Source organism: Andrena cerasifolii, chromosome 8 (genome assembly GCF_050908995.1).
Source record: "Andrena cerasifolii isolate SP2316 chromosome 8, iyAndCera1_principal, whole genome shotgun sequence".
NCBI classification, from domain to species: domain Eukaryota; kingdom Metazoa; phylum Arthropoda; class Insecta; order Hymenoptera; family Andrenidae; genus Andrena; species Andrena cerasifolii.
Window position 1 is genome coordinate 14,101,134 of NC_135125.1, and position 21,124 is coordinate 14,122,257.

General features: G+C 41.4%; 1 protein-coding gene and 2 long non-coding RNA genes across 8 annotated transcripts in view; 2 read left to right on the top strand and 1 right to left on the bottom strand.

The window, feature by feature from the left end:
* Positions 1–21,124, bottom strand: part of LOC143372726 (uncharacterized) — a 37,261-nt gene that overhangs the window by 14,108 nt on the left and 2,029 nt on the right. The window contains exons 2-3 of one of the 2 annotated variants that reach the window (XR_013086344.1): positions 19,206–19,411; positions 17,550–18,729 (exon numbers count right to left, since the gene is read on the bottom strand). The exons of the other annotated variant lie outside the window; for it this stretch is intronic. This is a non-coding gene — a long non-coding RNA (uncharacterized LOC143372726). Of the gene's footprint in view, positions 1–17,549; positions 18,730–19,205; positions 19,412–21,124 lie in introns of those variants that run through there. 2 annotated transcript variants of the gene reach the window in all.
* Positions 1–21,124, top strand: part of Sky (GTPase-activating protein skywalker) — a 45,491-nt gene that overhangs the window by 13,472 nt on the left and 10,895 nt on the right. For all 5 annotated transcript variants that reach the window (XR_013086338.1, XM_076819221.1, XM_076819223.1 and 2 more), the window contains exon 2: positions 20,506–20,982. Coding sequence is in view for 4 of the 5 variants with exons in the window: in XM_076819221.1 (XP_076675336.1) it covers positions 20,616–20,982 (367 nt within the window). In the remaining variant the exon portion in view is untranslated. The remainder of the gene's footprint in view (positions 1–20,505; positions 20,983–21,124) is intronic.
* Positions 9,634–10,428, top strand: LOC143372326 (uncharacterized). The gene is made up of 2 exons (XR_013086278.1): positions 9,634–10,246; positions 10,319–10,428. It is a non-coding gene; the product is annotated as an uncharacterized LOC143372326 (long non-coding RNA).

The following is a 21,124-nucleotide window of genomic DNA, read 5'->3' on the forward strand; positions in this document are numbered from 1 at the left end:
CCTAGAAGGAATTAAACTTGTTTTACAGTGTTTTGTGCCACTGGGGGATGTAATTTACCATTATTGGAAATGGAAATATGTTCTTTTGGAAAATCACTCCTCAATTCCTAGAAGGAATTAAACTTGTTTTACAGTGTTTTGTGCCACTGGGGGATGTAATTTACCATTATTGAAAATGCAAATATGTCCTTTTGGAAAATCACTCCTCAATTCCTCGATCGAGAGGATGCAAATATTCTCTAATTTGCACGAACAATCGTAACTCTGACTGTAATCGGTATTTATTAAATTGGCATCTGCTTAATGTTTATTCTTATTATGTAACCCACGCAGTCCGATTTATTTCGCTTTTGTTCTGATCCATATTTGCTGAATCCGTGTCTGCTTAATTGTTTAGGACCGATCGCAAATAACTGATTAAATTTCGTGTTTTTCACGTATCATTTAATCCGTGAGAAGTAAATTCCTTATCAATTTGTCTGTTTAATGAAAAGAGAAATCGGGGCGCGTAATAAAGATGAAGTAATGGCATTATCGTAACACACCTTTTCCTATAGTGCAAATATCGATAAGAAAAAGAAGCACTCTCGAATATCCCCCCGCGATTCGCCGCACTTCTGCCCCACACAGGGACTTTATATCAGAGGGATAAACACCTACATTATCTTGTTCCTCTACATCGGATAAGCTAAGCCACGGACATCGAATTAATTATGCAATGCAATCGGTCTGTCTTTTAGGAACGATAACACGTCGCGGCTTATACGAAACGTAACGACAAGCTATCGATATCAGCGCTCGGCAGAAACGGGCAAATTGCTTGCGTTCGATCCATTCCAGTCGAAACAATGAACTCGTTTCATTTATTATAGGATTAGTACCTCGCGGTGTGGAATGGAATAGGAAGTAGATAAATATAACACGCGACGACCACCGTGCGATATCGGTAATTCTATTTCTTCCAATTATTCGCAGCAAATAAAAATAGCAACTTCTCTTGCTGTTCCAATAACGCGAACAACTGAAATCAACCCTCGTCAGACGACACAATTTTACAACGTTAACGGACGGCAGAGGCACAATTGCACTCTCACATATTTTATTTGAATATTCTCACTGTCGGTATAATTTGTACGATAAATTGATAACATTTAGACTCAACGAAAGTCAATAAAAAAATCCCAAATTTTCTTTTATAATGTAAATTATCTATTCTCTTACTTTTTTTAGAATAAAATAACATTATCATTAAAAATAAATCGCATTCTTTTTGTCTTGCATTATCTTCATACAAAATATATGGGGGCGCCATTGTGCCTATGCCGCTGTTACTGATGCAACCCTCGACTCGACCCCCTATCTCGGAAGGGGGATGAGATATTTTTCTGAAATTTGGTCTATATAATCTGGACCAAAAATTTAGAGATGTCACGAAACTTCAGCCCTCCCCGGCTTCTCGAAAAGAAGTTATCGCGATTTGAAAACGCAAAAGTTACAATTGTACCTATGCCGTCTGACGAGGGTTAATGAAGCCCGGTATTCATAAAGAACAGTTTAGAAGCTTTCTGCTGAGATTTATGTAAAAAAACCGGTGTAATTTCGTAAGAATAATAACCGATCGACTGCTTCGCGTCGAGTAGAGATAAAGGAGAGTTCACAGGGTTCGTCGTAAGGCGTTGCAACTTCTTCTGCATCGTCGATATCAAAACGGTGTTACGCGATCGCAAGAAACCCGGTGGGTTCGGGGAAAAGAAACGCCCACTGTTCTAAGCCGCTTAAGAAAGCGAGCCGCGCGCGATCACCGATGAATCTTTTCGATCGATTTCATTGCGTACGGCCAGCTTTCGCAAGGCTCGCGTACAGTGTGCATAAAAAGAGGAAGAAAGCACCAGCGGCCATGGCCGTGATGGAAACACCGGTTCCCGTAAGATCACCGAAGTTAAACACACGGGGCGGCGTACTGGGGAAAGATGGGTGACCATCACCTGTCTCCCGGTGCGTCGCCTGCTGCTGGGACCCGAAGGAGAGAGGAGGGAAAAAGGAAAAATGACTATCGTTCGTTGGGCAACATAAGCGAAATGCTTGAAACGCCATCCTGTGTGTTAGAAACACACAGGAAAAACAAAAAAATACAACAAAAAAAAGAGGAAGAAAGCGGTAATGGAATTTACACGGAAGAGCGAGGCCTAAGCGGCTTTACATATCAGCCCCAGCGAGAAGACCCAGTGGACGCTTTGAGCGCAGACTTCGATAGCCGCATCTCGTCGGGAAATAAGCTCGCAACTCTGAGCGCGCGCGTGACATTTAAAAAGTTGCGTGGGGAGGGACGATAAAGATACGCTATTTAATCTCCAACCGTGTAAATATCAGGGGCATAAATATTTTAATCGATAGACTTTGTTGTCGTGGAACAGTGACTGACTCACCGAATGCAACTGATAACTCGCGTGGAAGATCTGCTTCCGAAGATTGTGGAAGCGGTACGATTCTACTTCTCTGATTTTCACTGCTACCTGCTGTAATGGACAGGTTTGCGCAAACGGGAGTTAAGTAACGTTGCAGTGATTCAGTTCCTGTTGGCCACGCGGTGGCTTTGAGTTTAGTAATAGATGGCGAAATGGGAAGATCTATTATTTTCAAAAGATTGCGCGTAAGCGTTCATTTATCAAATTATTGTGCTCGTTATAAAAGAACATGTTGACGAGTTAGAAAGGGCAATGGCGCACTCAGGATTTATTCTCGAGGGGAGCCGAGTTGAACGGATGAAAATATTCTTAATAATAATTCAATAAAATTCATTAGGTGGTTATAAAAATTTATTTAAAGAATAAAACACAGCTTTCTTTTCTTTTTGCAAACGCCCTTTGGCTCCCCTCTGGGTGCGCCACTGAGCAAAGGGATTTCAGAACCCTTGGATTATAATATTGTAACGCGGAGAAAATATAAAAATCGATTATCTTGGACAAAAAATAGCAACAAAAGGGGGCTGAGTAAAAATATGTGGTGTCAGAAGCTTCCAGAGCCGCTTTGTTATTCATCTAAGTGTCTGTTGTCGCGGTGCAATAAATGTTAAAAAATAAAGTTAACATGTCGGTGATAGAGTAACGCAGAAATGTCTAGGTTCTTGTAACCACCACCTTCTTCGATACCTCTGAGGAAAAAGTCACGAAGTTGCTCCTCGATCGATTCGGTCGCGTGCATATACCTACTCCCACACGAAACACGAGCGAAGCCGAATACAGTAATACTACAGAGCGAAATGTTACAGAACGCCCGATTTACTAAATTCCCCGAGGAACTGTTACACAAACTTTCCGATCGATTCACCGAAGCTACAACTCGGCTCGCTGTTTTAAAATTGATCAACACTGTCCCAGATTAATGTTTCTCAACCTCCTTTTTTTAAATTAAACCACTACTAAGTCATTATCCAGACTGCAATGCCCAATAAACGGTTCCGTTAAGCAACTAGTTCTCGATCAAGCACTAGTTTTTTATCAGTTCATGAAATAAATCGTGCTTGTAAGTTTAGGTCAACAAATAATTTCTAAAATAAAAATTAACGATTCAAACATATGTACGTTGTACGCGAAAGCAGTTAGTACTGTGAGTTTTCCAGAAAATAAATGTGCAAGGTAGCACAGTTGTAGAAAGCTCTTGGAGATTAGTTCCTGTGTATTTTAGACGATCAAAAACTATTTCCCAGTTACCTTATTATTAGCTTATAAATAATTAAATTACACTTATTCTCGACTATTCTAAATTTTTCCTTAAAGTTGAAACATAAGCTTATCTTTTAGTATAAAAAAAAATTACGACTTAGGGTTTTAATATATTAAAAATCAATATTAAATCGAGAAGGCCTCTAAAATGATCGGAAATTAGTTTCTTAATGGTAATTCGCGAAAAATCAGTGAATGATTCTAACTTTCTCCAGACATGGCTGGAAATAATCCAGTGAAGTGCGTTGATTCGTATCGTTTCGATAACTATGCAAGAATGATATAATGAATATTGATGGACGCTCCGAATCGATCCAGTCGCATGGAAATGATTATCACGGGTGAAGTATAATTAAGTTCGTGACCATGCCCGATTCGGTGTACCTACTACTCAGGAACACGCGGCGAGTTTCTGCGGTGAAGTTTGCGCGTGTTCCAACTTTCATCGCCATTTATTTTGAATAGAGAAGCAGACGATGGAGCCGCCGAATTTTTCGTATTTCCTCCCGTTCCTTCTGCTTGATATTGCCGTCGCGGTGCCAGCAGGATATCAAAGCAAATAACACGGGGCCACGTCTGTGCAGCCTGCATTCATATAAGTTGGCGAAGAGAGTGTAAGCATGAAATCATCGTGTTACGTTTGCTCACTGGGATGTTCTATTTTTAGTCCGGTCGACGGCAGAGTTTTTTCAATTCTGACTTTATGGTTATGGAATTTTCGCATTCCCATTTAAAGGACTACAATATCCGTGACATCACTGTGCTGCCAGTGCGACTAAAATAATCATTCGCAAAGATCGTCGCAGAATTTTCATTTTGGTAGTTGAGAATACCCTTGACACCCTCTATCGCGTGTTTCTGAATACGAAACGGATAATCCTCCGTTTAAAAAGAAACGTGGGTGAGAATTTAAGAAAAAAAGTTGGGCAAGCAATGACAAATTCCCTTACATATAGCAAACTCTGTATAGTAGTAAATAGGTTTGTTTTTTGCCTTTCGGCCTCAAAATGGGGTTACATGTGTTAAGAGGAGCCTGGTGTAACTAAATGAAAATCGAGGCATTTTTCGGGAATTTTTTTTAAAGAAAGTATTTGATAGATCTTTCTGAAACTTTCAGGATATTGTATTAACAGGTTAAGGTATATAAGAAAAAAAAATTATTAAAAAAGAGCGGCTAATAACAAAGTTATGCCCAGTCCGTTGGCGACGCAATTATTGCACTGCGGGCAACGTAGCGTCTTTTGGTTTCATCCGAAACCAAAAATCGAACAATTTTCTTTTAGTTTATGAGTGTACGCACAGAATGAAGAAATTTGAAACTTAAAAGATGCAAAATGAACAAATGGCGGCCTCTTGAATAAAAAGTTCACTGTTTCCAACGAAATTTTGCCTTAAATGTCTAAAAAAAAGTTATTTATTTAAACAATATCATTATACTAATAACTTAGTGCTATGAAGAAAATGTTCACAAATATCCGTGCACAAGGCCAAGTCGATTGGTTGAATATTTTTTCAGTTACATTGCCCGCAAAGTGTAAAACTATCGTTTCGAGAAAAACGCATTTAAAGTTTTGTGGTAGCCTGGCGCTCCGTAGCAAAATCGGCTATATCCGCTTTAATTTTTCGAATTTCGTTTTGCAGCTTTGGGAGCATATTGTCGTGATGTTTAACTATTGATTTATGCAAAAAAAAAATCGATTTCTTCGACCCCCTACATCAGGCTCCCCCCTTAAGTGTGTAAGTGTTTCTGGGACTGTTAACTGCGTGTTGTGCTTTCGTTTTGACTTCTTCCTTCATCTTGGTCTTCTTTTCTTCCCCTTTTTTCCAGAACCATACGCATCCACTCCGCTCCTTCTGCATCTCCCTTTAATATTCCTCTGATCGTTGCATTTTCTCTTTTCAGCTCCTTACATAGTCTGCATACTGTCTCTTTTCCTTCCTTCCAGTACTTGCTTCCCCGTTCCTCGTTCCCACACCTGAACCTTGCGATCGTGCTTTGGTCTCTGCCTCTGTAGTTTCCGTCTAGGTAATTTGCTCTTTGGTTATCTCTGATTTCTGTGTAATGTGCGTTGTATCTGCCTCCTAGTATTCTGTCGTATCGCCATTGCACCTGCTCTGCCCTGTCTCTTTGCGCTAGATCCTCCGCAAACTCTCTTCCTCTCCTTCTTTCTATTTCCACTTCTTGCATATCCATCATTTCTTGTCTGTAGTATGCGTCTCTCATTTCCTCCCATTTCGACTTTCTCTCTGCTTGCTTCTCGCCTATTTCCCTCCAACACTCTTGTGCTATTTTATTCTTATTCGTCCGTTTCGCCTTCTCCTCATATTTTATTGCTCTTTTCCCCGCTTCTATCCTTACCTTGTCCGTTTTTGTTTCCTCCAAAATTAGATACGCTGGTGTATTGAAGTCCAAACCTAAAGTCCACCTTATGTATTTCTCCTGTATTTTCTCCATCTTTTCTGCTTCCACCCATCCCCAAATTTCTGACGCGCACAGCAAGAAACTCTGTATATAATTTTCCTATTTTAACAAACGCAAGGAGAAATGATTTTTGGGGGGAAATTTATCCGCCCGCGTTGCTAAACTCAGCTATTTAATATTTGAAAATTTTTGAACGGTTTTTCGTATTTTAAACAGCACACATGGCAATCGCCTACTGTGCGCGAGGTAAAGCACCCTTGGGGACACGTTTTGGGGAGCGGAAAATTTTGAACGAAACCAATTGCGGAAGGTTTAAACCCAGAGGCAGAGAGGGTGTTAAAATCACCTTTCTTTTCATCTTGCGAATTAGCAATAGCTCGTACGCGAGTTGACATATTGAATTAATTTTGAAACTGTCTGGACTCTTTTAAACGAAACTATTTGATGATATTTCCCGGAGAAGACGGCAGACGCTTGTCAACTTGGGGGCGGAAAATCTTCAAAGCCGCCCTTGCCTAATAATCCTCGGCAGAAAATGCAATTGTTCCAAAGTAAGACCGCGCGTGTGTCGACTTTCTAACGGATCGCAGATAGGCACGGATTTACTTTCACGTAGCAATTACATTTCCACGATGTTTGCCATGCAATTACTCGCACATGCTGCGATAGAGGCTAAAATTAGACGGTAAGAAGCTCGAGTACACGCCGGTGCAGTGGTTTACGTTTTAATCTAATTGCTTTGTAATTGCGTACTGCTCGCGCGAAGTGCCGATCGAGAAGTTATCATCGCTCCGCCTGGAAGCAACCGCCTAATCTTTCTGCCTCCTTCCAGCAATTACGAGCGCGCAACGCGAAAGGATTTCCACGTCGAATAGTTTAATGCCGAACGACGTTTGAAATTTTACGTCGAACCGCCAGTGCTCTGCACTGAAATGTGACGTTATTTTGATCTTGAAATAGCGACTGGTATGCCTGCAGCAGCTATTGATTCTCCACCGTGCGACAGGAACGGTGTGCCTTCGATTGTACATCTCTAAAATATCATTTGTCTTCCTCAATTTCGCCTTATCTTCACGTAGGAATTTCGTTTGCACTCCGCGCAGGGAGATTAAGTTCGTGAAGCCTTATTAAGTCTATTTGAGTGATTTACAGCGGTTGTTCGTAATGCATTAAATGATTAAAGCCTGCAATCGTACGTTATACATATTTAAAGATAAAGAGACTCGTACACCTACTTAAGATTAATATTTCTATATAATCTACGTAGGTTCATTAACTTGGCGGTGTAGAACGTCGATTTATCGAGCGAGCCGAGATATACACGCATTCCACTTGGCGAAATAAATTGGAAAGATCGCCACTGTACTTGGAAATAACGATTGCTCGAGTGAATTTCCACACTGTCACGCTGACTGATCCCCCATATTTCTTTCCACCGTAATCCAATTAAAATATAGTTCAGAACCGGGGCTTTAAAGATCGCCCGGCACTCCCAGCGAATTATTGCACAATGGTGCCAGTTCGACTGTATTTCGTTAAACACTAATGGCCGCGTAATTATAGCTCGCCTGTAAGCGTAATGCCCGCGTAACGTCCAGGGGCCTGTTTACTCGCGGCTGTCGATTGAATAATCCAATAAAGCCGCTCGGTGCCGACTGATCGGGCGCCGAAAAATCAGAAATGAACAGCTGACGGGCGGCTATCAGCTGACCCGTGGCGCGAGGCGAGCGGATCGTCGACACCGAGAACCGAGGCATATCTGACCGAGCCCCTGAGGATCAGCGTGGCGTGGATCTATTTTAACTCGTTTCGAGATACAACAATGCCTGACACCTTGCTACATAACAGAGGATTCGCGAGCCGTCGCTTCTCGATCACACCGACGCAGATTCGCGCGCACGTCCCCGAGGAATTGGTGTTAGTAAAGCGGCGATAAGGGTGTGTCGATAATACGTATCTCGGAAATTCTGTATCGCGATAACTTCGCGTGGAACTATTCGAAATAGTTACCTGTATTTATAATTAGCTGTGCCAGGTGATAAGAGGAGTCTATTTTAATTGGCGGTATTAATGGGGTCGAGTGCCACGAAGTGGATTTGAAACTCCGTGTATACGAATGGTAGGCTTAGGGTCTAAAGTCTGGAAAGCTGTATAATATCGATAAGAAAGTAATTAATGGGGCGGGAGATGATTTATAGCAAAGACAGGTGAGGCGCTAAAAACGGGTGGAAAAAGGCCGGATGTTCTTGTCAATGGAATGTGGTTGTAAAGATTCGTGAAAAAGATATATTTATTTTTAATCGTTACATTCTCCCTTGCCCCATAATGGGGCCATTCACCTCGCGTGGTTACACAACTCGTGATACAAAAGATAGCCATGCGTTTAAAAACGGTCCAACGTTACTTTTAACAGGTCCCATACTCTGCATTTTAAATACTTGCATTTTTAATTCAGCAATGAACTCAATTAAGTAGCGGAAATATTTCGCAAATATATGAAATTAATTCGGGGAATGTCACAAAACAGTTTTAATAATTTAGTCGACCGGTAAAGGAGCAAGGTTCAATGAATATAATTTTCTTATGTAATTTTCTTCTTAGCCTTTAGAGGACCGGGATTTTTTCTCTGAGATTGTAAATTTTATTTACTTAAAATTTACGCATATATACCACCAAAATGGCCGGCAAAGTATGTATATATTTTTAAAATTTGAACTTTAATGTTTCAAAGGGTTTTCGATTTCGCTGATCACGATTCTAAGGTCAGAGTATCGAAATTTTACACAGAAACAGAGTTGCCAACCTAAAGAAGCCTAAATGAATAACAGCAGTTACATTCATATATTATTATTTCCTTTGGAGTTACACAGAGCTAACGATGTGGACGTAGAAAGTTTGCGTTGCTCTTTTTTTGTTTTTGGGGTTTTTTGTGTTATTTTTGGATTTTTAGTTTTCTGATTTTACTATTTACTATGCGAGCTGCAGTCGTGCAACTCACTAATGCCCGTGCATTATACAAAATGAATAATGAACGTGTATCCTTTCTTTCATTTCGTTTACAAGTACTTAGAGCTCCACTTCTCATCTGCCCAAACCCTCTCGACTAATAGGTGGTCATTTTCCAAAATTACTGGATAAAAACCGACGATGCAATCTGTGTTCATTACGACAAACTAGACGTGGAACTCTTTATGTATGCTCTACATGTGACACTGCATCGTGCATTACACCATATTTTGAGGATTTCCATACGAAACAATCAATATCGTAAATTCGAATTTCCGACATATAAATTCATTTTTTTTTCATTTGGAAGGACAAGAAGCACGCCAAACAGATAAGAAAAAACGCAACAAAGAGATACACATTCATTATTCATTTTGTATAATGCACGGGCATTGGTGAGTTGCGCGACTGCAGCTCGCATAGTAAATAGTAAAATCAGAAAACTAAAAAACAAATCCAAAAGTAACGCAAAAATCCCAAAATCAAAAAAGCTACAAAACTTTCTACGTCCACGTCGTTAGCTCTGGCTAACGCCAAAGGAAATAATAATATATAAATGTTGCTGTTATTTGTTTAAGTTAGCAACACTGTTTCAGCGTAAAATTTCGTTACTCTGACCTTAGATTCGTGATTAGCGATATCAAAAACCCTCAGAAACATTAGTCCAAATTTTAAAAATTTCAATGACCACTATAGGGTCCTCCAAAGGTTAAATAATTTTATGTGGGGACATTCCGTATATTGTTCCAGTGCAGAGTGGACATTCTCTGATTTTAACAGTGCCTATACCAAGCAGTTAACATTATCTTACCGGGGGTATTTGAACTTTACAACCCTTTGTGATTCGACAATTCTGTAGTCTCTAGTTGCAACCGATAAAATATGCGATAAATCGCAAAATCACGAAGAATGGACATTCCTCGTTTTTCCCCTTCATTTCTTTCTGCGAATGCCACTAGAGCCTGACAAAACGAATCTCAGGTACCGACTCGATTGGTAGTAGATACTCCGAGTACATACTAAACTTGAAGTCACTACTATCTGGAACACGTGCGTATAAAGGCAGCCTCGAAGAAGATGAAATATAGAATTCAGTGTTAGAAACTGATATACGAGGGCAATCGACTCTGCTAACATTTTTCACTTCCATCAATCTTGCTGCTTCAAGGCTTCGAGCGGCTCAACAGGGGACCAGTGACACGTGAAAAGCGTGGAAATAACGTAACGCCTATACCGAACGGATACATCTCATTAAAATAGCGCGGTGTCGCGTGAGACGGAGAATAAAAAATACTTGGATACAGCGTGCGCATCTGGTGTCATGTGATTTGGAGCGATGCCATCGGAAGGCTTGCTTCCCCTGATGTGTATTCGCAATAAAGGGGACGGTGCAGGGGCTCGGTCGAGCTCCAGTACCGAGGTATCGGTAAGCAAATCGAATTTCCACCTTTCTTTCCTTTCCAAAATTAGAACGACAACCAAAGGAGAAAATTATAAGATATTATAAAATGCTTTAAATTTGTTTACCCTAAAGTTGACTTCTAATGTCTTCGTTTTCTTTTATCAGGTTCGACGTCTTCGTTACCTAAAACATGCAAATTTATTTTTCATGATAATAATAAAAATTATGGAACTAGAAATTAAAAGTAAAATAAGAGAACTTATTTTTCTTTGTTGAAAAAATTCGGGAAAATCACTTTCTTCTCAGCGGTTTAAAACACGTTGCCCACTTAATCGAGGAATATAACCAGTTACCGATTTCGATTTTAGTATAAAGGAGCGATTATTTTTCTCTGAATGCAACTTCGGTATTGTCTTGAATACAAGAGCGATTCGAGGACTAACCTGATTTCGAATAGCTACTCTGTCTTCGAAGACAGTAATATATTTTGCGTTCCCAGAGGTTGATAGAGCTCCGGCGAAGTTAATTATTAATGTTATTACGATCGTCTAAAGTGAAGTTACGCGTGTGGTTGAAGACAGGCGTAAAAATGCTCGCAGATCTCCAGAAAGCTGTCGTGGAAAGTTCAAGTAACACGAATTACTCGTTAATCAAGCGCTAATGAAGTAATTGCACGTTCCGGTTCAGCCAAGTGTTGCAGCCTAGAACCGCAAAGATTCTAGAAAATTGGCAATTAGAGGATCGCTTCTGGACGGCGACGCTTTGCGCGCTGTCGACGAAACGCCCGCTGGCCACCTGCATTCTTATTGCTTCTTGCGATAATCAGGTGCAATGAGATCGGATCTGGCGCAATTAGTCCCTGCCTAAACCCGAATTAATCATTCCGCGTTTGTTGCACGGTAGCAGATCACTCTCGGTGCCGTTTTAACTCTTCCTGGCTTTAATACGCGATCGAGAATCGACGAAAGTCGAGGCTGTTTCGTGGCCTTGAAAATTCCAACGAGGCCTCATCTCGCGCAAAGTATTCCCGAAGGTTTCGCCGTGCTTTTGCGGAATACCAAACGCGAAATCGATGGGCTTCTTCGTTCCTACGTTTAAAAAATAAAAAAAAGTTGCTTCTCATTGCCTAGCTCGGTGTTGCGCGTGAAAACGTGCATTCGGCGAGACCCCATGAATTATTCAACAGATCCAGCGGAGGAATGAGATGATAACTCCGGTGGATCGTTGGAATCAAGGCTACGATGATATTAGCGAGCAGCGTACGCATATTTGGCACTCTAGCAATTGTAACGAGAAATTTTCCGCCAGACGTTTAACTAGTTCTAGTTTCTTTCTTCGGATGGTGTGCCGTTATTATGCAACGATATCGTGTGCTTCTCTGATGTGTCGCACATGGTAATCTTCAAATAGTATACAGTGGCTCAAATTAATATTCGGACACTTTTTAAAATCGCATAACTTTTTTAGAATTGGTCCAAACAGCTTGAGTTTTTTTTGAGAAGCTAGAAGGATTAGTTTGCTAACTGACGCGTTTCGTCGTTTTGAAAAAAAAATGTATTTGGTTGGAATAGCGAAAAGAATAGTAAAGGTCGATTTTTGAACTTTTTTTTGTGAGCTTTTAATGAAAATGAAAAGAAAAACCGTTTGTAGATTGCAGTAAGTTGTATACGTGCCTAAAATTTCATCAAAATCGGTTAATGTTTCTCCGAGCTGCAAACGTTTAAAGATCGCAGAATAAGGTCGAGAATAGCGAAAATTCCCGAAATCAGCGATTCTCGACCTTATTCTGCGATCTTTAAACGTTTGTAGCTCGGAGCAACGTTAACCGATTTTGATGAAATTTTAGGCACGTATACAACTTACTGCAATCTACAAACGGGGTTTTTGAATTTTCATTACAAGCTCACAAAAAAAAGGTTCAAAAATCGACCTTTACTATTCTTTTCGCTATTCCAACCGAATACATTTTGTTTCAAAACGACGAAACGCGTCAGTTAGCAAACTAATCCTTCTAGCTTCTCGAAAAAACTCAAGTTGTTTGGACCAATTCTAAAAAAGTTATGCGATTTTAAAAAGTGTCCGAATATTAATTTGAGCCACTGTATGTATTTTCAATGGAACATATGCAGAGTTGGGCATTTTTAGAATAATTTTGTATTAATAATCTTCTGATAAAAATTGCGAATAGAACGAAGTCATTCAAGGATAACGAATTACTTTTTATTCGAATAATGCCCAAGTTTGGACGCATGGTTCCATTAGAAAAATCCGTTTTTATGTGTATTTCGAATTGGCTGGAATATTGTTTATGATTTCTGACTGGAAGTCTATATAAAGGCTGCTATATATGCCTAAGAATCTGGGCAGGTTTCGGAAGTAAGGAGGAGAACCAGGAAATCCCCGCGGCGATTCAATAAAAATGTGTCATCGGACGAACGCGGTGCACTAGAGCTAATTAAGCACTTAGATCAGCGTCGACAATTACTGGTGCGCATCATTGCTATAGGGCACAACCGTCGTTGAAATCGGAAGATGCGCTTGCGACAGAACGTGACACGTACCCAGCTTTCGGTAGGACAGCCTTACAATTGCTAGAACCTGCCCCACGTCCTATATTGCCTAATTTCCCTTGAGAATATAAGAATCGATGAGACCGCGTCAAAATGTGCCAAGAGTGACCAGAAATACAAGTTCGGGCGGGAAGAATTGTTGCTTGACAGTGATTTATAATCACCACGAAATGTTAATATTAATACAAGAATCTATTATTTCCGACCGAATAAAACGTACCCTGCGATATCTTTCTAACTGTGCATATTATAATTATGTACAGTTTAAAGTGTCGCTCAAAGTATCACAGATGCAGTACACTGATTGGCATTTGCCTAGCACTTCTGTATCTTCTGAGCATGGTGTTAGAGCAGAGCTATACCATGTTCAGGAAGAATTGAGGAGCTTGCAGCAAGAAGGGTGCGGCTACATATTTACCAACTTCAAGTAAATTGGAAAAAACTGTTAGTAAAATTATTGCTTAAAATTTAAGGGAGAACACTAATTGAAAAATATATATTTTCGCGCAATAAACAGTAGTTATTGAGTTGATAAGTTTTTATTTCTATTTGTGGTAAATTTTTCAAATCCCATTTCTTATCGTATTTGCATTAAGGGGGTATACCCGTTTGAACCCTCGGAAAATGTATACATTTTGTGGATTTTTTTACAAGTCAACGGTTTGATGCAGATTTCCCGTTTTTTAACTATGTTTACATAGTATTATGAACTACTTATAAAAAAAGTTTCAGTTAAAAAACTATTGCTTTTCGGAAGTTACGGATACATGTCCGAAAGTCTCTCGATTTTAGACGGCTAAACGGTGGCCCTAAAAACTCGCGCTACGTTCAACCAATTCACTTCAAATTTTGCATGCAGAATCATAATAAGATTCCGCATCGTCCAACGAAGGCTTTTTTTATTTCGATTCCCCGTTTATTATTTATAAAGGAAAAAGGTGGATTTTTCTCTTAGAAAAATTTAACTTTACCTTTGATCTCTCACCATTTCTTTATTTTTCAAAATTTTCAAAATCGCCTTCGTTGGACGATGTGGAATCTTATTATGATTCTGCATGCAAAATTTGAAGTAAATTGGTTGAACGTAGCGCGAGTTTATAGGGCCACCGTTTAGCCGTCTAAACTCGAGAGACTTTCGGACATGTATCCGTAACTTCCGAAAAGCAATAGTTTTTTAACTGAAACTTTTTTTTATAAGTAGTTCATAATACTATGTAAACATAGTTGAAAAACGGGAAATCTGCATCAAACCGTTGACTTGTAAAAAAATCCACAAAATGTATACATTTTCCGAGGGTTCAAACGGGTATACCCCCTTAAACGCGCGCCGCAGGATGAAAAATTTTTTTTTACGCCATAACTGAAAGGGTATAAAAAATAGAGCTGCACCACTCTCGTTGCAAGGGCCTGAATTTTATTGGGAAAGTATTCGCGAAGGAGGACAAACACTTTTTAAAACGTGCCAACCATACAGCAGAGCTGCGGAATTACAAGCCGAAGAGAGCGCATCGTGGGTGAGCAGAATTATGCAAATTTGTCACTTACCGCGCCTCATAGCGCGGGTCGAGCCCTGTATTGTTTGCTTTCGCGTATCCGACAATGGAACGTCGGCGCGTTCGCGTATTTGCCTCCGTCTCCCTGATGCGATATATTTATACTATCAAGTGGTTCGAGCGCTCGGCAGTTGCAATAATATTTATCTACCGAGGCAACTGCAAGTCTCCCGACGAAGTCGCCTCCGTGGGTCTATCGCGACCGCCCGAAGGAATCGCGCGTTGAAAATCGCGCCGCTCCTCGCGGCGGGAATTTCGGGCGTCGAAAAAATTGCGAGAGCTTGCGTAGAAAAGATTCCTGCGCATCGAAAATTGTAGGAGCATGCGCAGTGAAGATTTTGCGCGTTGGAGGTTCCGCGCGTGGAAAATTAAAAATCTTGCGCGGTAAAGATTTTGCGCGTGGAAAATTAAAATCTTGCGCAGTAAAGATTTTGCGCGTTGGCAGTTTTGCGCGTGGAAAATTAAAATCTTGCGCAGTAAAGACTTTGCGCGTTGGCGGTTTTGCGCGTGGAAAATTAAAATCTTGCGCAGTAAAGATTTTGCGCGTGGAAAATTAAAAAGCTTGCGCGGTAAAAATTTTGCGCGTCGAAAAATGCGACACTGCGCAGCAAGGATTTGGCGCGTCGAAAGTCCGCGGGACTTCTCGCAGTGTCGCATCGCGTACTTCTGTCGCGTGGGACCAATTCTCTTCGCGACCAAGCCGTCTTAGCACGCTGGTACATATTAATAGATCTCTGGTTTCATGCGCGGCACACTTTACAGCGTCGCATCTCGTTATTATTAATCGATGAGCATCGAACAACCGTTTCCTCCCCACATGCCTCTGAATCGAGCAATACATCGCGCCCGTACTTCGATCGGCTCTGAAATGTCCGTGTAACGAAGATCTTACTGGCTCGAATGATACAGCGGATTCATGAAATAACCGTCGAGCTGTAAGAGCGTCCCGCGTGTCAACGACTTCGCTCTCGGAGGGTGAATGGATCATCTAGTACTCCCGCGGCACAGGAATCTATTTAGAGTTGATTGGAAGATAGTTAAATGGGACGCGTGTGTTGATTTCTATTATGGCAGGAATTACGATCGTGGATTATTTTGTTACCCTGAGCAAATATTTGCTCGATGGCGTACATTGTAATAGTAGATGTAGTTCTTATAAATATTAAGACTGTGCTTCTTCGGAGCCGCTTAATGCCGACGCGCCCTGACGACGAGATTCGTTTCGGAACTCGTGATAAACTTTCATATTCGGTGGTAACAAGTTTTAAGTGCCTTTATAGACATATCTCGGGGGGAAAAAATACTAATCCGATCATCTAGAGTATTATAGACTGACTGGGATGTTTTAATCGAGGTTTAAAACGATCGCATCGAATCTATGTCCATACTGAGCGCCAAGTTTAAACGCCGCCGCACAGTGGGGCACGTAACATAGGATTCGCGGGAAAAATGTCATAACTTCGGTGTTTCTCAATGTTTTTGAGTACTTTTTTTTATATTATTTGTTAATAGCCAACGGTTATATGGACAGCAATATAAATAAAATTGAAGCATCTTTAACAAATGAAATAGTAATAAACCGAAGAAACGAAGAGTGCACAGCGCACTCGGGTGATTATGTTTTAATAACAGCCAAAGTTGCAAATAGTTGCAGCGAATATTTTTATGGCTGTTAGTAGATGGTATCTGCTTTCAATTAGTACTATCCAGAGCCCGGAGGAAGGCGGAGCTTTGTTTATAAACCTAAAAGAGTTAATGAAAACTTGAAATACTGGGTAGCTTCATTTGAAGCGGTATAGTGGGATTACAGTGAAGAATTTTCGAAAAATATTTATGTCACAAATAAGCTGAGACTATACGCATTCGAAATACATGCGGTGAAAAAAGAAAAATATCTAGAGGAATTCAGAAAAAATTCGACAATCCCGTACGAATATTGACACGTTTCCCGTTAGATTACGAAAGGTTAACTTCAGATCAATTTTTCTTCGCAATTAACATGAATATGACATATCTGTCATATACGTTAGATACGTTGGTCTATTGGATTTCAGGATATAGCGATGGATACGTAAAAATACAACTTTCATTTTAAGACTTTTTTCCTCTCCAGCCCCACTGTGCGCCGCTAAGTCGCTTAAGGGGGTATACCCGTTTGAACCCTCGGAAAATGTATACATTTTGTGGATTTTTTTACAAGTCAACGGTTTGATGCAGATTTCCCGTTTTTTAACTATGTTTACATAGTATTATGAACTACTTATAAAAAAAGTTTCAGTTAAAAAACTATTGTTTTTCGGAAGTTACGGATACATGTCCGAAAGTCTCTCGATTTTAGACGGCTAAACGGTGGCCCTATAAACTCGCGCTACGTTCAACCAATTTACTTCAAATTTTGCATGCAGAATCATAATAAGATTCCGCATCGTCCAACGAAGGCGATTTTGAAAATTTTGAAAAATAAAGAAATGGTGAGAGGTCAAAGGTAAAGTTAAATTTTTCTAAGAGAAAAATCCACCTTTTTCCTTTATAAATAATAAACGGGGAATCGAAATAAAAAAAGCCTTCGTTGGACGATGCGGAATCTTATTATGATTCTGCATGCAAAATTGGAAGTGAATTGGTTGAACGTAGCGCGAGTTTTTAGGGCCACCGTTTAGCCGTCTAAAATCGAGAGACTTTCGGACATGTATCCGTAACTTCCGAAAAACAATAGTTTTTTAACTGAAACTTTTTTTATAAGTAGTTCATAATACTATGTAAACATAGTTAAAAAACGAGAAATCTGCATCAAACCGTTGACTTGTAAAAAAATCCACAAAATGTATACATTTTCCGAGGGTTCAAACGGGTATACCCCCTTAAGTGTAATAGCTCTTTGCTGTCGTGATTCTGTATTCCAAAGGAATCTGCCGGTCGAAATTCTCATATCCAGAGTTTCCTCTAGTCGCGCGAAGGACCAACAGAATTTCAATTTCGGAAATGTAGGAAATTGCGGAGCAGGAAATTATGCCTCGCAAAATAAAGTGTAACCTCTAACATTTCTTATCCTTGCAGCAAGATAATTCCCAAATGAACTTACAATATGTACTAACGGTAAACTAAACTGCGCGCCGTTCTGCAAACCAAAACACCGCCTCCTTTGAGACTCCTTTTTCTCTATTTCCACGATGGTTAATCTGTTGACCGATGGTAATTCCGTGCCGCGATAAGGGGATTCTGTTTGCCGCGCAGCCTCCAGAGCACAACGGCATCGCCGTACAAAAAAGCTTTATCAGCCGAGCAGTCTGTCTACGGATTGTGTGCAGCAATGGTCCCGGGTCGCACATGGTGTGTTGATAAGCATTAAACGTGTTTATGGCCGCAAGATAGCTCGCGCATTTTATTAATAACCGTTAAGTACACCGTGCAGTGATTATCGTCACTCACGGTTTCGCATCTGGCTGGTTCGCCTTATTATTAGCGGACAGCTTTTACGTGGCTAATTATAGGCGATATTATATATCCATTGTCTCCTGCTGGCTGCCTCCTTTAGAAACACGTCGTCGAGGTCATTGTCTGATCGACACTCTCTCGTCCCGCGCTTCGCGAATCGAACCCCACCATCGGGCGGATGCTTTCCAAGTCGCATCGCTCGATCCGCGCTCCCAATGCACCACTGATCATCGTATCTCTCGCGGCCACCAGCGCGCGGTCCACGGACTTTGAAAACAGGGGTGGGAACAATGGGGAACAGTAGGAAACAGGGGAGATCGTGCGGGATGTGAAGTCCTTCGTATCTTCTTGCAATTGCCACTCAGATTCCTAAAATAAACATAGAAGACAGATTACCGCTATGTATGCGACTCCTATCGCGCGCACAGAATCATTAATATTATACTTTCCTTATTACTCCACGAAATATCGTATCTTCACGCCAAGTAAGTGGCGTACGATTCCCAGAATGAGTGTAACGGTACTCCGCGAATTACACCCATCCCATTCGGGGCTGCGGACGACAGTCTACTCCATGTACGAAGAAAGTTCGCAAGAAAATGGCGGCCGTGGTTGCCCTCTAGAAATACGAGAACTGGCGTACTAACCGCGAGTCTTATTTACGCTGGCATCTTTACAGAGGACAATTGATTTCAGTCGCGAAGCGAGCAACGACGCGCGCTACGACAAACCGACGTCAACGAAAAGTATGCTGCGCGGGTAATGCGAGAGAGAGATGCGTTGGCTCTGATATATCCTCTCCTCTCTCGCCCTCCGCCCCGCCCCGCCCCGCCTCGTTTTTTCGCATCTCTTCTCGCTACGAGCGCCGCAGCGATTAAGCGCATCGCGGGGACTAAACGGAGGGCGATACGTTTAACCACAGTCACGGTTATTATGGGAATGTTTACGGAAGATTCTTGGAATCGTGAACGTTCGTGTTCGGTCTTGAACCCGAGTCGAGTGGCGATCCTCGCAAGTGGACACGAACGACAGTGTTGAACGGTTCGCCAGATTAGAAAATCGGCGATGTAATCGAGGTAATACATGTATACACACCAGTATTGGATGCTGTTGGATTTGTAGTTTGGTACGTTCTTATTTTCGTTTTCTGCAATGACGTTCGTTATTGGAAGACCGGGGATGGAATTAAAAGGGGCGTTCGGGAAGCGAGTGGTCATTGTTCGGTGGTACGACGATTAACTGGCGTTCGATTATGTCCGAACGCCGTCTCGCCGAACATCCAATTATCTGCACAGTGCCATCTAGTAAGGGAAAACAAGCATTCCGTGTTTGCGTCCGCTTGCACGCTTGGGTTATCATGAATTTGTCGGTATGGTAGTTTGGATGGTATCGATACAGAAATAGAGTGCGGAATCAGGGATTGATTGGGGAAGACAAGAATTTTATTGTATGCAATTGGAAACGTCAATATTTCGCGACGGGCGTGCAGAAAAAATTCTGAGCTGCAGAGAAAGTCCAACAGGCTGCAACAAGAATGTTTACTAGAAAGTAAACTGCACGCTGTGATAGGTTAATGTAACGAATGATCATTGTTCAAGTTATGTAAAAACGTGCACGTGTAAAAAATTGATAATAAAAATATTTTCAATGTACAGCTTTTCTTTTTAAACACACCAGTGGACATGTCACTTTGACTTTACCCTGCCACTCGAGAGCGAAATATAACGCAGATTTATGGGTTATGATTCTGTAGTGGACAACCAATGACAATCTACGATGAAGTAACGAAGAAAATCTGCGACGCGTGATGGACGCTGTACTGTGTATCCTCTGTTCTGCGATAATTTGACAACGAAGAGTGTCCGCGCTTGTGTAAACATACCTCACTGAAAATGAATACTCTACGTAGGAGCGCGTGTTTATTTGCTTTCCAAATAGCATACACGTTTCGTCCACGCTGTATCCCATACATAGAGCGAAGAAGACCTCCCATTGAAATCCATCCTTTGTAAACGCCCTGGGACATGCTCAAGTGATGTAGAAATCTGAAAGCCTAGTTTCGGGTACTGACCACAGTAGTCGATGCCACTTAACACGCAGGTCAATAGAAGAAACATGATCACCCTTGTTTGTTTCATCGGTGCTTTATGCTATTTGTTCTGCGCGTTTACGTGCATCCTCACTACCACTCTCTAAAGCCGCGTTCCCACTTGTCTAACGGAACTTAGAACCATTTTTCCAGACAAGCAATGCAAAAGCGTTATTCTATTTTAAGTAGCTCAAGCGTACACCACACATGAGGATTTATAACCGACGAATATATGCAGCAGGCTCATTCCTCGACCATTATCACTCGCCTCGATATCGCCGAATCTAATAAGAGCTTCTTTTTCAGATGAAAATTGAAACGTCCCAGGACATGACGTAAATATCGCGGGCACAGAGCGTAACGGCAGAAACGGCACCATGAAGAGGAACCTCGCGCCGTAGTTTCGCCTATCTGCGATGTTAGTCACACAGCCACCCTCCTCGATGGACAATCCGTCGAACATGACGTCGGTGCTCGAGGAGGAGACGAACGCCGATATCGACGACGCGTTCCCGCCGCACGTGGACACGACGAACATCGTCATACAGCCGGAGTCGCCGACCAGCAAGAAGCAAGCGCTGAAGACCTTCAACGAGGTCAACGCGCTTCTCCAGGCTGGCAGAAAGAGGGAGGCTAAGCTGATCATAAGGGAGAACGCGTGGCCATTGAACAACGGGATCAGGGCGCAACTATGGCCGGCTCTCTGCGCCCAGCATGCGCACGGCAAGAACATGCTCGATGGATTCTATTGGGACATGGTCAACCAAGTGTTTGGGACTACGGGTAAGCTTCGTTCCCAAGGGAAGATGCGCAACCCGGAACTTCAGAAAATTTTGCAACTTTCTGTGCAAGTAGACTAGTTCGCGCGTAAGACAACCCTATTTTCTGTTGGTGCCATTTTCATTTTCGTGGAATATCTCAAGAA